Source organism: Diadema antillarum, unplaced genomic scaffold (genome assembly GCF_040938485.1).
Source record: "Diadema antillarum isolate AM-2024a unplaced genomic scaffold, OU_Dant_1.0 scf00000014, whole genome shotgun sequence".
Lineage (NCBI taxonomy): Eukaryota > Metazoa > Echinodermata > Echinoidea > Diadematoida > Diadematidae > Diadema > Diadema antillarum.
The window spans coordinates 3899048-3913921 of record NW_027270903.1 but is presented as its reverse complement, the minus strand read 5'-3'; the positions used below and the strand labels follow the sequence as shown (position 1 = coordinate 3913921).

Genomic DNA, 14874 nt, shown 5'->3' with positions numbered 1-14874 from the left:
TGGAATGTCGCATTATCATTAGACCTACTTTTACAGACCAAAGAAAGTTTGCATAGCCTGTGGTATAGGCCCATAAGTGACAAATTGAATCATCAAACTCTTTTTAGTAGTTAAAAAATGGTTAAAATGAAATCATTTGCATTCTGGTCTGGAATCATTCTCCACATGCTGGGCGAAGTCATCAATTCGTTACTCATCTTTTTCTTTTCTTTTCTCTCTCTCTCTCTCTCTCTCTCTCTCTATTTTTTTTGCATTTCACATTGTCAGTGTTATATGACTTTACTGACTAGCCATAGGCTTTTACAGCTAATCTGCACTACTGATAGCCATTTTGAGTTTTTCATATCATTGACGGCGCTGCTCAATGGACAATTATTTTCTACGTATCATCATGTTTAAAGTGACATTGTTCAAATCTTGCACTGTCCTTTCCATTCATTACCAGGAAATGATCAACCTGAAAGAGGTGATTTATACATTCAACAGTACAAACCCATGAAGGATTATGCTGGAATGGCAAAGTGAAGATCAGAGCTGAAACTTTTCTGAAGCCAAATCATAGGCCTATATAGGCTATTGATTTTTAAATTTGAAAATATGTCCGTCCCTGATTGGGCCCCTCTAGATGAAAGGTCTGAAAGTGGTATATAAAACGTTAAAGGGATGGATAGTTTCGGTTGAGATGGGGCTTTGAACAGGTTTACAATGTTTTATAATGATCTTTTAAGATAATGAGAAACCCCTTATGAAATATGAAAAAGCATGAAGAGGAATTCAAAGTTTCTTTGATGTTGTTGGTGTTGAAATTGCCGAGATATCCAAAACAAAGCAATCCTGATAAAATAAAAGGTGGTTCCCACCTTTTATTAGGATCCACTCTGTTTTTAATACTTTGTTTTTTTATATATTAGTCATTTCAAAACCTATTTTCATCAAATAAACTTTAGATTCCTCTTAGAATTGAATGCTCTTCAACATTTTAGAAAGTGGTTTCTAAGCATCTCGCGATGAGTTAAAAGCTGAATCATCATCTCAACCAATACTATTTTTTCTATAAATTTTGAACCACCATATAAAACTCACCCCATAAAAATCCTAGTCGTACAGGCCTGTGATAGCACAAGGGTTGTTTTGAGGCTCTTATTTCAGGTTCTCATGCATGTGAACTGACGGCGCACCCACCACACATAATCAATAGGCCGAAATTTCTCTTTGCCGCTGTCATTAATATTCATAAACACATGTGGACGTAGAACTAGTTGCTTATTAATATTCAGCAGCCTGTTACTGGCTAGCCATTTTATAGACCCTCGTTTGTCCCATTACCTGCGTTGAATGGTAATCATGGCGCCGTTGTCAGCGGACGCCAAAATAGTTTTAGTGATAATTTTCACTGTGAGCTTCAAGCCTGGCTCTCCTCAAACAACGGTTATTTCCACTACTCCTACTGGTGCAGGAACATCTGCTGGTCAGATTCTAACCACGAATCCCACAACACAGCGAGCTACTACCACTCAGGGTCAACCTCAGTCCACTGCAAATATTCTTACAACACAACCACCACCAACAGATGCAACTGAAATTCCACCGAACACAGGTAACCCAAGTACACACCGCAGCGACAGCCGTTTTCACGGTCCCATGCGTTATATTCGGCGTCTGATCATCACCGCCAATTCAATGGGGCCGTAGGAAACAGTCGATATTCTAAATACAACTACAAGTTTCAACTTAATTTCATTCATGAGTAGACAACTCTAAGGGTGAATGAAATTTACACTTATTTACTTCGTCATTATTTTTATGTGAATTCGAAATCGTAGGATTCAATAGAATACTCACACCATGTCATGTCAGTTCGGGAAACCCACTCACAAGGGGGGCCCCTCCTTATAAGTAACCGTCCCCCTTATAAGTAACCCCGTCCCCCTTATAAGTAACCCCCGGGGCACCTCTTATAAGGAGTCTCCACGCTTTTTTGCAATGCAACGCGAAAATGAAAGGACTGCGGCAATTTGCTTGATTATGTCCATAAAGCTTCACAAGTTTCCTAGTTACGAAATTTGAGCAAAATCGGTTCGAGGCATCATATCTAAAATCATGGATTTAAATGCGATGTCAAACGACCCATGCGAATGCTGAAATGCGAGCGATTACTGGCGTGAGTGTCGCCAGGCGCGGCAATGCTTGAGTGCAGACGTGGCGACTGAGTACGGAGACTTTCGTACTCAGTCGCCACGTCTACACTCAAGCATTGCCGCGCCGCCGCGCCTGGCGACACTCACGCCAGTAATCGCTCGCATTTCAGCATTCGCATGGGTCGTTTGACATCGCATTTAAATCCATGATTTTAGATATGATGCCTCGAACCGATTTTGCTCAAATTTCGTGAGTAACTAGAAAACTTGTGAAGCTTTATGGACATAATCAAGCGAATTGCCGCAGTCCTTTCATTTTCGCGTTGCATTGCAAAAAAGCGTGGAGACTCCTTATAAGGGGTGCCCCGGGGGTTACTTATAAGGGGGACGGGGTTACTTATAAGGGGGACGGGTTACTTATAAGGAGGGGCCCCCCTTGTGAGTGGGTTTCCCGAACTGATGTCATGATAGGCAGTTCAGGTAAAAATTCAGATTCTGTGTAAATTTAAGTTTTGACGTTTCGATAGAATCTAGGCCTATTAATTTTATGATATTTTTAGGCTACTGTGCAGAATTTTATGATTACGAATTCACATGTGTTAGGGCCATAGGGGATTGTTTGTATAATATTCATAGTAAAATTAGAGGTCTAAGTAATATAATGCCATAAGTAAATACAGAAAAAGGAAGTAGGGGTAGCTAACAAATGGACAACACCATCTGGCGTTATCCTAGAAAGTTTGCACTAGGCCCCTAAAAATGCAGTTTTTTATCCATATGTGGTCAGTGTATGTTCCAGTCAATCTATTTTCTTTGTGTGACAATGTAGAAGGAAAGAGTTCCATATGTCCCCCCCCCCCCTACACAAAATTGATAAATTACTGGTTTTTTTTAGTCTACTAATGTCAATGGTAAACTAAATAAAGGTTATGCTAGGGTTATGTCTCAAAAGGAAGTCTTCCCATAAATGGCATGGCCATAACCTTTATTTAGTTCATTATAATTTAAAAAAAAAAAAGTAATTTAGTTGGGGGGGGGGGGGGACATAAGGAATTCTTTCCATGTAGAATATTGAACAACACATGTGACGCGTCACCCAGCTCCAGAAAAATTTGAATTGAACCAAATTGAGTGACTTGAAGTGCCAATATTGACTTCAATCTTTGACATTGTCACCCTATTTGGATTCGATCATTCCTTAACCCTACACCTAATCCCAAGCCTGGAACCTAAACCCTAAACTGTAAATTGTATCCCAAAACCTACAAAAAATACTTTAAATAAACCCAAACTTTATAATTCTGAAGTAGTTGTAAGATTAAGAGCATGTACTAGTTGTACGGTACTATATACAAAACTGCGTTAGTGCTGACAAATTTGTCCCAAGTTTTTTTACCAATATCAAAAGTCCCATAGAATATTTGTGTATTGGCAGCAGTGGATACAAATGTGCTGCATGATGAATTTTCTATTGTTTGTCATGACCACCATTTTTGCCTTTCCCCAGATATTGGAAGGTGCATTTGTGATTTGACAGCAAACGGTTGTGATGTCAACTGCTGTTGTGATCCTGACTGTACATCTGCAGACATCTCTACATTCAGCCAGTGTGAAGATCAGACATATGTGTGAGCACTCACTCTACTAAAACCTTGTTATGGAATGCAGTGGCTCATTGGATAAATACCACTCACATCAATTGCAATTCCAAAAGTCTAAATGGTCAATATCTGTTCTTGAAAAATGTGATAATCATTTCATGAAGAAGCGTGTGCAAATATCTGTACAGCAATTCAGAAGAAACAATAGCCATGTACATGTGCATTACTCAGTTCTAACGCGGTTACCATCTTTTGCAAACTCAGTGTTCTGACAGATCGAGCCTTAAGAATTGTAGGCCCTATAAACACTTTATGTACATAAAACTGGCGAATAGAAGTGTGACATATTGTACATTTCTGGATTACACATTCCTATGAAAATTATACAAATATACTAAAAAGGTTTTGCATCTTTACAATATCTGTCAGTTCTGTATAGAATATTTTGATGAGACCGGGTTGACAAAGAGAGAGCATGTACAGGTTGCATTTAATATATTGAAATAACACGTAAATGTGTCCTGGTACGGAAGGAAAAGCAATTTGTGTTTAGTACAAACTGCATTTCATTTATGTTTTGTTGTTCTTTATTGTTTTTTGTTTTGTTTCGTTTTTTTCTTCTGCTTCAACAGTGTTGAGTCTAGAGTATGTTTGAGAAGTACTGTTATATACAGCACCAATGCCCCACCAGAGCAAGTTGATGTGACAGACCCAAGTCTCTTCTGCATTTCAACAGACAACAGTGAGTGATAACAGAAAAAGTGTCTCAAGTCTGTCAGTATTTTGGTTAACTGCCCGTAGAGCACTCTGCCTACCAAACTCTAAGAATTATTGTTTAAAAATGGAAAATAGATGATCATCCAGACCTTGAGAAAATGCAGGTCTACCTGTCCTATCAATCTGTTTTACTTACTTTCCATTTTAAATGTGCCTCAGCAAATAGTATGCTTGCTTACCCTGTAGAAATATGTATAACTTGTTGAAATAGATACTGAACTAAATTTTGAGACAATAGTTTTAGCAAGGATATTATTCATTCGATAAGATGCTTTGTTAAGTACTCCATGAAACTGTTGTCTCTATCAAACCAAAGCTGCCTGTAACAGTTGCTGCAATGATGCCAGTGTATGGGGAGTGGCAATAAAGTTTGATTCAGATCAGTAGTCCACCCGTCTTGCAAATTTTAGACAAGTGTGTTCTGCACAAATTTAAAATGTGTCACTGCTGATTTTGATTCATGCCTCTTGTATAAGGTTGAAGTCTAGTCAATCTTCTTTCTTAGATTTTGCTTGTAGGGACAAAATTTGACATGCTGTCAGGTTACACAAGAACACCTACAATGTACTGTTCTCAAGCTGCACTTGAACTTAGAATGCATTACAAACTTCCCCGTCATATTGATTACATGGTCAAAAATATGACAGAAACATTGCAACAGTGTCTGATTTATGGAAGCGTGTACACAGTAAGTGTACACAGTACAATGTTATTGTCCATAAAACAAGTAGGTGAGTTTTGTTTTCCTTATCAGTAGTGAGTTCGTATTGTTGTGGGCAAGTTTTTGTGTTGGTTTGGTAGCACTTTACTGACCATGGCCCACACTAATATCCAATCCTATCACTGCAATTGTTTTATAAGCAATTTTATTGACAACTTCATGAAATGTGCAGACGCTGACAGGAACTACTACTCCGTTCCTGAGGAGGTAGAGACTGTGGAGAGGTTTTATGAGCTGAGTGAGCAATATGGGGACACATCCTACCAGCAGCCCTCTGACAGCAATGACACCTACAGTGATTTCTATAAGGTCAGCAAACAAGGCTTCCTCAGCCAGGCATTAAATGATAATGCTGGTGCCAAATGTAGAAAGATGTTAGCTTAAAGTTTGATTCCAATACGAATGCCCATTTATCAATTTTTAGCTGATGATTTTATTGCCTATCCTTTGGGGTTATCCTTACTGTGTTGAATGGAAGACCTTAGCAAACAATCTTTTTTATTGTCTCGCCCACCGGAGGTGAAGGCGAGACTAAGGGATCCAAATGGCGTCCGTCCGTCGTCCGTCCGTCGTCCGTCCGTCGTCCGTCGTCCGTCCGTCGTCCGTCCGTCGTCCGTCCGTCGTCCGTCCGTCGTCCGTCGTCCGTCACAAATGTTAAAGTTTACCTGCAAGACTCTCTTATGATGCATAACTTGGCAACTGTTACAGCAATGGCAGCCACACTTGGGTGATAGAAGCACTAGGGGTATCTTCATGTTATGGTGTTGTCAGAGGTCATGTGATGAGGTCAAAGGTCATTTGAGGTCATATATTAAAGGGTATGTGCAAGACCCTCTTTTCTATGTTAAAGTTTACCTGCAAGACTCTCTTTTGACAAATAGCTTCACATAAGTTGCTTGGATTACAACCTAACTTGGGTCATAGATGCACTGGGGGCACCTTCATGTTATGTTGCCGTTGGAGGTCACATGATAAGGTCAAAGGTCATTTGAGGTCATACATTTAAGTTTACATGCAAGACTCTCTTATCACTCGTAACTCGACACATGTTGCTACAATAGCAATCAAACTTGGGTGATGGATGCACTGGGGGTACCTTCATGTTATGGTGCCGTAAGAGGTCACATGATAAGGTCAAAGGTCATTTGAGGTCATATGTTAAAGTTTACTTGCAAGACTCTTATCACACATAACTCAGCACATGTTGCTACAATGGCAATCAAACTTGGGTGATGGTAGATGTCTCTTGGAAAGTTGAAGGTAACCACAAGGTCAAAGGTTACAGACAGGGGTCAACGAACTTTTAGGGCCCAATGTTAAGTTTTTAGGGTGCATTTCATTTATGGCTCATAACTTTTGATCCCTTTGTCCGTTTGTGACCAAACTTGGATGGAACATGTCCCTTGGGGAGGTGAAGGTCGTCACAAGGTCAAAGGTCACAGACAGGGGTCAACAAACTTTTAGGGCCCAATGTTATGTTTTAGGGCGCGTTTTGATTGTGGCTCATAACTTTTGATCCCTATGTCCGTTTGTGACCAAACGTGGACGGTAGATGTCCCTTGGGGAATTAAAGGTCATCACAAGGTCAAAGGTCACAAAGGGGTCAACAAATTTTTAGGGCCCAATGTTAAGTTTTTATGGCGCGTTTCGATTATGGCTCATTACTTTTGATCCCTTTGTCCGTTTGTGACCAAACTTGGATGGTAAATGTCCCTTAGGGTATTGAAGGTCACCACAAGGTCAAAGGTCATAAGCAGGTCAATTAACTTCTGGGAGTTATAAAAGATATTAATTCCTTGTACGCGAATGGGCGAGACTCAATTTGGCGATTGCCTTGTTTCTCATAAGCCTCAAATCATGATTTAGTCCTCCAAAATTCCAGACTGTCAGAATGATTTTCATGATCCTGAATATGGGTGGTGTGTAGTATTTAATTGACTTCTGCACACCATTCATATGTGGCATCATATCTTTATACATTGCAACAGCTGTACAGCAACTTTGTTGCTCCTGCATATATATTTTAAAGAATTTTGTAGTTGATAATCTTCGCTTCATAGTCACAGCTGGACATTAGCAGGGTACCGGTGGCTCGGTTGCCCAAACAGGCCATCAGAGCAAAAAGTTAGTGTCAAGCCGTGATATATCATGGGGATATACATTTCATTAATGATGATTGCTCTTATAAAATATTCTGCTTTCTTTCATTCAAAACTTTCTCTTTCACTTAAAGTCTTATATGGGTAGCTCTGATCTTTGTTGTTGTTGTTGTTTTTGATAGTGTATAGGTCTATAGATTTGGATTACAGTTTTATTTGTGTCTATATGGAGAGCATGATGACAAGATAACAAGTGATCTTGATTGTTCATGAGATAAATTGTAGAGTAAAAAATGCCTGTTACATTCAGTGGTGTGTTCAGTAAGAAGTGTAACAGTGCATGTAGCAATACTCCAGCCCTGGCTAGCACTTTTGAAAGTACATTATGTTTGTACTTGGGAGAGCAAAGAAACTGGAGGAGGTACAATTGTACCAGAACTAACTTTAGAAGCAAAATAGAGAAAAAGGCAGAAATTGGTCCATGGGACACCTTGTTTGACGACTCAGAGCAACACTTTCATTACACACACAGTCAAGCACATGGAACAGGTAAACAGCTATCAGTGCACAACAGCGCATGACCATCACTTGAACAGTCAAGATGTCACATGACCTTTAGCTAAATTTTTGTATTAGTTTTGCAAGAGGCTCATACCCTTGGGAGGTAAAATAACCAATCAGAAGCATTGAAAAATAGGTAATCTAAATATAACAAAATATGAGTCTCTATAAGGAGCTCTGTGATGTGCTAGATTTGTCTGCAACTCAAGTGGGAGTCTTGGGCCATGGGGCGTCCAGTTTTCACCTCAAGAATGTTTCCCGCAAAACAGATTTATGCACCAATGGGTGTAAGTGCATTAGAAAATCAACCCATGAGACTTTGTGGGTTTTATGATTCGGTGTTATTGTTATATATTGTATGCTATTTTCATTGTTCACCCTGCTTTATTATCTATTTTAATCATATTGCAACACATTTGTTCTTCTTCTTTCAATTGAGCCAGTAAACTTTCTATCACATTGGCTTCGATAGCATAATTTATTTTTTGACATTTATTTGACAGTCTGGAGACACGATCTACACCCTGTATGAGACGCTGGCACTGGGCCAACTTGGGCTACCACAAGGACTAGTGTCCGACATTTGTGATGACAACAATCCTGCTGGTTAGTTTTTTATGATAGGTTAGAGAGCTCTTCTTACAACTTTTTTTTTTCTTTGTTTTTTTTTTACTGTCAGTAGTTTCATCTAATTTCATTCCTTCCTGTCGTTTTTCTCTTTCTGTGACAATCTCTTGGTTAATGTAAGTTTGGATGTGTTTCAAGCAAATAGATATTAGATTATGGCAAATATCTATGCCCATATACCGTCAGCTATGTGTGTGACATTCAATACGAAATGTTTCTTTGGCAGATATAGTGATTGTGTATAAAGAAATAAAATGTTGTAGTTCTTTCATGCTATCTTTTTAATATTCTTTAACTCTATTCCCTTAGGAAGTTGGATACATCATGCCCTTATAGTTTTCTGCCTGTCTATCTGTTGTTTCATCTACACACCCCAAATTTATTAATCACAATCCTACATATTTTCTTTGTTTTTTTCTTTGTAACCAGCATACCTGTATGCTGCTACATCAGTCTGTACAAGGAAACTGACCAGCTTGAGAAGGGATTGTGAGAACCAACCTTTCCTATCTGCCAGAACTTACTACAGTGGCTTCAAGATTATTCCTGTGAGCATTGCCTCTTCTTTAAAATATACATCAGTGTGTATATGATCTGTCATATTGATTTGCAGTTCGGGCAAACCCTGTTATGATGAGATAGTCTGGACCGCATGAATTTTATAGTTACAGTATAACAAATTCTTGTTAAAAGTGGAAACCTCTGTAGGTTGCTACATAAATACACAAATGTAGGACTACAAACATTATATGTGCGACTACCCATGTTGTGGTGGTGTTCATCATAATAGGGTTTTACTGTATTTTGTCCTGACTTGTGTTATACCAAAGGCTAATCCTTACACTTGAATTTTTGGTCACAACAACATTTCACGTTTTGGTTTTTTTCAAATCTCGCAAAGCAAATGAGGGAAATGATGACAGTTCTACTGATAAAATCCTTTTGTACAAAGAATGTCGTGTCAAGTTTCAGAAATTAGCTTGGTGTACCATATGAGTTCCAATGTGTGTGTTTGAAAAATCTTAACCATGAAAATCTTCCCACAATGACATAATCTTGTTGGTTGTTGTCTGCTATACCAGAGTTTGCCTCTATCATCTCACAGATTGCTAGTGTGTGTTATGAGCCTCAATTTGAAATTCCCCTGTTGGATTCACAAGTTTGTCTGGTAAAGTAGTTGGATTGTTTTTTTCTTGCAAAGTCCATACAGTGCAACTTTTTCCGCATTACAAGATACTGAAATATGCACATAATTAACATGGTACCTTTTTTTGGGGGGGGGGGGGGAGGGAGCATACTGTTTGTTTTGATCTTTTACCTTCTTTTATATGGAAGATACCTTCAGGCCAAATAATGAAAGTGTAAAGTGACATAATTTTCCTGAAATATATCATAGCATTCAACAAGCTTATGTGCATAAAGGAAATGACTTCCACTGGGTCAAATGAATACTGATAAACATGTTTGAATGTGTAGCTGGCGTGACTGGAAAACTGTCAAGAAATTTGTTTAAACTATTAGATAGATTTGATTGAGTTTATAGTGAGGATTCACCCGTTTGTATCAAAGGTAAAGATGAGTACTCATTTTTGGCTATATATCTTTCTATTCTTTCTATACTAGACGCCACAGTTTCTTCAAGACAATCCACTCCCACCACCGGTTTTGGTCAACCTCACCACGCCCTCACTGCTCACCACAGGGAGTGCCACTACAGACTCCAACTTTGTATCCAATGCAACCACAGCTCTCCCCCAGCCAGGACCGACCACAGAATTTCCTGGATACGGTTTCTATGACAACCCAGAGCTGGTCAACATATCGGTCCAGCTACCCATCATGTGCAGGATTGAATATGATTTCATCGTTGACTGCAACTACACTGTGGATGAGATCCCTGTCCCCTTTTACAACAGCTCAACAGATACTTGTGACAATGTAGTTACAGAGGTACTAATGTATTTTATTCATTGATTTTTTAAGATTTCTTAACTTTCCAAACTCTGTTGCAAAGATAATTGTAAGTACAGTAACTTACCAAATACAATGTGTAATGATAACCTCCTCAGCAACAAGTATAAAAATCTAATTAAGGGACATCTCATTCCGACAAAGTGCGCAAACAAGGCTAGAAGTTTTAGGAGACATATGGATTAGTTATCATTGCATTTGTAAAGTACTTTGAATTATTGCCTTGTTTCAACTAAGCATGCGTGCACTAAAAATGAGAATAGATGCTCTTGCAAAATGAGATGTAGAAGGTTGCCCAAGGACATGCTATGTTTCAGTGAGTTTAAGTATGGTGAAAGAGAAATCTATTAATATATTTTTCTATTACCTTGTTGAATGACTGTGTGATAACCTTCAACACAAGTATCTAAAATGTTTTAAATGTACATTTTTGTGTGGAGTAGAATAGTTTTGATTATCTTGGAAAAGATCAGATTAAATTAAATTATAATTGAAGTAGATGAAGTTAGATTGAATTAGATTTAGATTCCTTTTGCTTTCCTGACATCTGATATATCTAATGCATAGCGCCCCTTGTTCCCTAAGACATGAGGTGAGTTGTGCTGTAACTTTGTTATATAGAGGTTGCATCATTTTTTAATGACTGCTGGTCCATATGTTAGTAGTTGATATAAAGAATACATCAGGCAATTGCCTCCAACCAGACACTTTTGGTTGCTCTACAATAACTGACAAAGTAATATTAGAATTTGTTTTTTTGCTACCAGGTGAAGTACATTATTACTCACAATGCAACAAATGGAATCAAGGCTGTGGACGTGGGACTTACTCTGGGGTCATTGACCTCCAGCGACACTTCGCCTTCACAAACATTTTCTACAGAGTTTGTCAAGGTGAGAATTTTGTTTTTGTTGGGGGAGGGGGGGGGCGTTGTAGAAATAATTTGTAGTCAGTGGAATGCCTTATGATATTTTTATTGGGCCTGACGACACATAATCGCGTAAAGTTGGAAACTCATTACCTGACAGAAAATATCCACGTACTGCAGTAATCTTGGTGAAATAGGTGAAAATGTAGGTTCAGTGTCTGATTAACTTCCTGTTGGAATGGTAGAGTCTTAGAATGTTTGGAAATGTTTATCTTTTTATAAGTTTCTGAAGTATATTCAATGTGATATGTAGCCATTTTGAAAATCCCTCATGCTGTTGTTAGTAATGACAGTCATAAGTGAAGAGCTAGAGAGCTGAATCTAGTCCAGTCAAGTGCATGAAGTGAGAGGGCCTTCTGAGATCTGCCATTGTGATTATCTTTCATGACTGGGAGAAAGACTAACCAACACACCACTCCTGACATATTTAGTCACTGGATAATCCAGTCGGTCTCTTGGACCAATGAAATTGCATGAATTGCCCATTGGCCGTCAATGCGAAACATGTATGGAGGAGCTTCTTTGGATGGAGTTCTGCTGATTGGTTGTGATTTCTGCTTAATTTACTGAATTTTGCTACTAAACACTGGTAGCAAAATTTAGTGATTCAAAGGCGTAAGTTCAGAACTTCAGAGAGATCTCCAAAGAAGCTCTTGTTCTGGACTCTTGCTGGTGTCTTGACTAGTCTTGTGAAACAACCCTCTGCTTGCTCCTCTTGCAATCACTACAGCAAGAGGTCTATGACAAAGACCATATACAATGTAGTACATTAATTTGCTGTATTGAATTTGAATGCCTACCAGACTAATCTCCAGAATGCTTTATTGCACTGACACACAAGTCACCACTGAAAGCTGTGTTTATAAGGTGGCAAACTTTTTTTTTTTTTTTTTTTCGGGGGGGGGGGGGGGGCGGACTTGGTCATTTAAAAAAAATGCCATCAAAAATTAGCATCAACAGCTCTACTTGTCAAGTCTTAATACTCTGTATACAGTGTTTGTTTTTTGTAAGGTTTTATTTATGAGAATTATGCAAGTTGATTGGTAATTTTGATGTTAACAACCAATGAAATTATTGCCTCCTGTAACACAAAAGCCGTTTATCATCCCTAATGTCAGAAATCAGTAAGTTTTCTGGTGGAAAGGGATAATTCCTATTTCACACTCTGTCACCTTTGTTCTTAAGCCTGAATTCAACCACTGACGAAACTGTCTTGTGTGACCAAATTTGTGTTATATGTAGTAAGAAATTTAGTAATATATTTAGTAAGAGACGGTATTGTTCTAAGATTTTGCAAGTGGTATTACCCCGGTATGACTCTCTGAAGAACAGTAATATAATTAAAGATGTTTTTTCTTGAATATTGACATCTTTCATTACTAAAGCTAGGAGAGACAGGCACCTTTCCCCGAAGTGGTAATCCTGGTTACGTGATTGGTCAGCCCCTTGTCGCTGGGAACCTTGTCCAAGAGACTCAACTTGATGGCTCCATCTTATATCCTTTGTCAGGAAGAGTACAATGATGTACTGTAAATTATCTTATCTCAGTATGCCTTGCCTCACACTACCAAAGCTTTGTGTGTGGTGTCCGTTTCTTGCTGTTAGCCATTGCCCATAGTGCCTTGTTTGTAATGGGAGCAGTAATGATTGTAATAACACAACAATGGTCACTACTGCTGTTCTACTGTTAATACTGCTGCAGTTTTTTTTCATAATGATTGAAGAGTTTAGTCGCAAAACAGGTCAAGTGCTATTCTAGAAGATTTCAAAGCAAGTCCATCATCAGAGCAAAATAAAGCGTTTCCAGGTAAACCTCATTTGTTGCATAACAGGGAATATTCTTGAAGTTGTTAAAATGTCCAATATTTTTTTTATTTTCTTAGTTTTTAGCAGCTTTAATCACGAATATCTCAAATTAAAAAGAATGGAGTTAACTCGTTTTGCAATCAAGCTCTTCCCTGCTGCTGCTACTAATTTTTGTTGATGTAAGCATTGTTCTCCTCAGACACTTTTGCTTTAAATGCAGCTAAGATTTTGTGTTTCTAACTGTATATATGGTACAGTATACACTAAATACGTCAGGAAATGACCATCCACAGACCTGGCTTAAAAGATGACTTTCACGTATAAATCCAAAATTCATATTGCATTATTGTGGAGGTGAAGTGTGTTTCTTGTCATCAATATACAGCTGGAAACCAGTGTATGATACAAAAATGCTAGTTGGTGTCAGTTGATGCAACATTTCCAAATTTTGTAGATCTCAAATACATAGTGATGACTGTTGATTATTTTTGAGGGGTAATCAGTAGAAACATACATCAGAGACTAGTGATGGAGGTATAGCCTTGACTTTAGCCATACAGAGGCCATCTCACTGAGTTCGGACCCCACCAACTGGCTGACAGTCGTCCGGAGCTCTGCTGACGGATCGTGTTTGACGGACACTGACTCCAGGATTCCGGTCACCTTTGGGGAAAATCTCCGCAGTGGCTGCACTATTAAGTGAGTTTCCTAACAGCCAAAGGTAGTACACTTGCCGACTGTCCTGGCAGGTTATAAGCATCAAAGACCTCGACTAGAGTCACTGCTTCACTTGCCTGGAATCTCTTATATTTAATGCTGTTTCCAGTATATTGCTCACCTGTACAGTGGTGCAGTGGAAACAGTACTTTTAATGCCACAGAATTGATCTAGCAATGTATCTACAAATCAAAACGTTGGTCTCTGCTGTAGGAGACTATTGCTTGTAGACCACAGCCATAAGACAGTGTATGTAGTAAGGTTTTGTTACACAACAGAGACCAATGCATTATTTTATGATTCTTAAGCAATCCTAACAAATGTCATTGCTCAGTCAGTAGGTCTGTAGCTTCCCCAAGTGGACTTACGAGTATGCACACTTGGTGAAACCTAATAACTTTGAGTATGGGAGAAGTTTGGATTGAAAGGCGCAAGAGGCAAGGAGCATGTAAACAAAACAATAACAGATTTGTACATCACTCAAAAAGAGGTGCTATCATCTTTCAATGTTCTTGTGGTGCCACTTTTTTTCAGACAAGCCGAGCTGTTTTCACGACAGCACTCTAGCAACGGAGAAGGTGATCACGTGCACACCCGATCAGGGAATCGTGTCGATGCCCAACTACTACGATACTTACCGCACAGAAGATAAGCGATTTTGGCACATCATTACCGATATCTCTTCAACAATCACTCTCTCTTTTATCGAACTCAACGTGAATTGCAATCAGGACCACTTCTTAGTCAATGACTTGCAGACTTTAGATATTATCGGGCGATACTGTGTTGACGACTGGCCTATCGATAGCGTTGTTTCGTCGACCAACGACTTAGAAATTCACTTCCGATCGCAGAGACGTTCTGGATTTAGTTTCCTAGTCGAATACCACTCAAATCTGAACTACTCGTCTCAACGGAGGCCGAATGA

The 14874-nt window shown here is 38.9% G+C and overlaps 1 protein-coding gene across 1 annotated transcript; it reads left to right on the top strand.

Annotated features, from left to right (window-relative positions):
- The first annotated feature begins 1344 nt into the window (after positions 1 to 1344).
- On the top strand, positions 1345 to 14598 carry LOC139722037 (tectonic-1-like). Its single transcript, XM_071633362.1, has 11 exons — positions 1345 to 1597; positions 3646 to 3766; positions 4372 to 4481; positions 5410 to 5546; positions 8401 to 8503; positions 8954 to 9072; positions 10148 to 10474; positions 11263 to 11388; positions 12809 to 12918; positions 13788 to 13928; positions 14481 to 14598. Exons 1-11 carry the CDS (start codon positions 1345 to 1347, stop codon positions 14596 to 14598), a joined length of 1665 nt encoding a protein of 554 aa, XP_071489463.1.
- Positions 14599 to 14874: the final 276 nt, after the last annotated feature.

Bases quoted from the DNA above. Each gene is read 5' to 3' on its own strand.
- LOC139722037 (XM_071633362.1), top strand. From the start codon at position 1,345: ATGGCGCCGTTGTCAGCGGACGCCAAAATAGTTTTAGTGATAATTTTC. The intron at 8,504-8,953 runs GTTAGTTTTTTA...CTTTGTAACCAG, and splicing joins TGATGACAACAATCCTGCTG to CATACCTGTATGCTGCTACA. The intron at 10,475-11,262 runs GTACTAATGTAT...TTTTGCTACCAG, and splicing joins GTGACAATGTAGTTACAGAG to GTGAAGTACATTATTACTCA.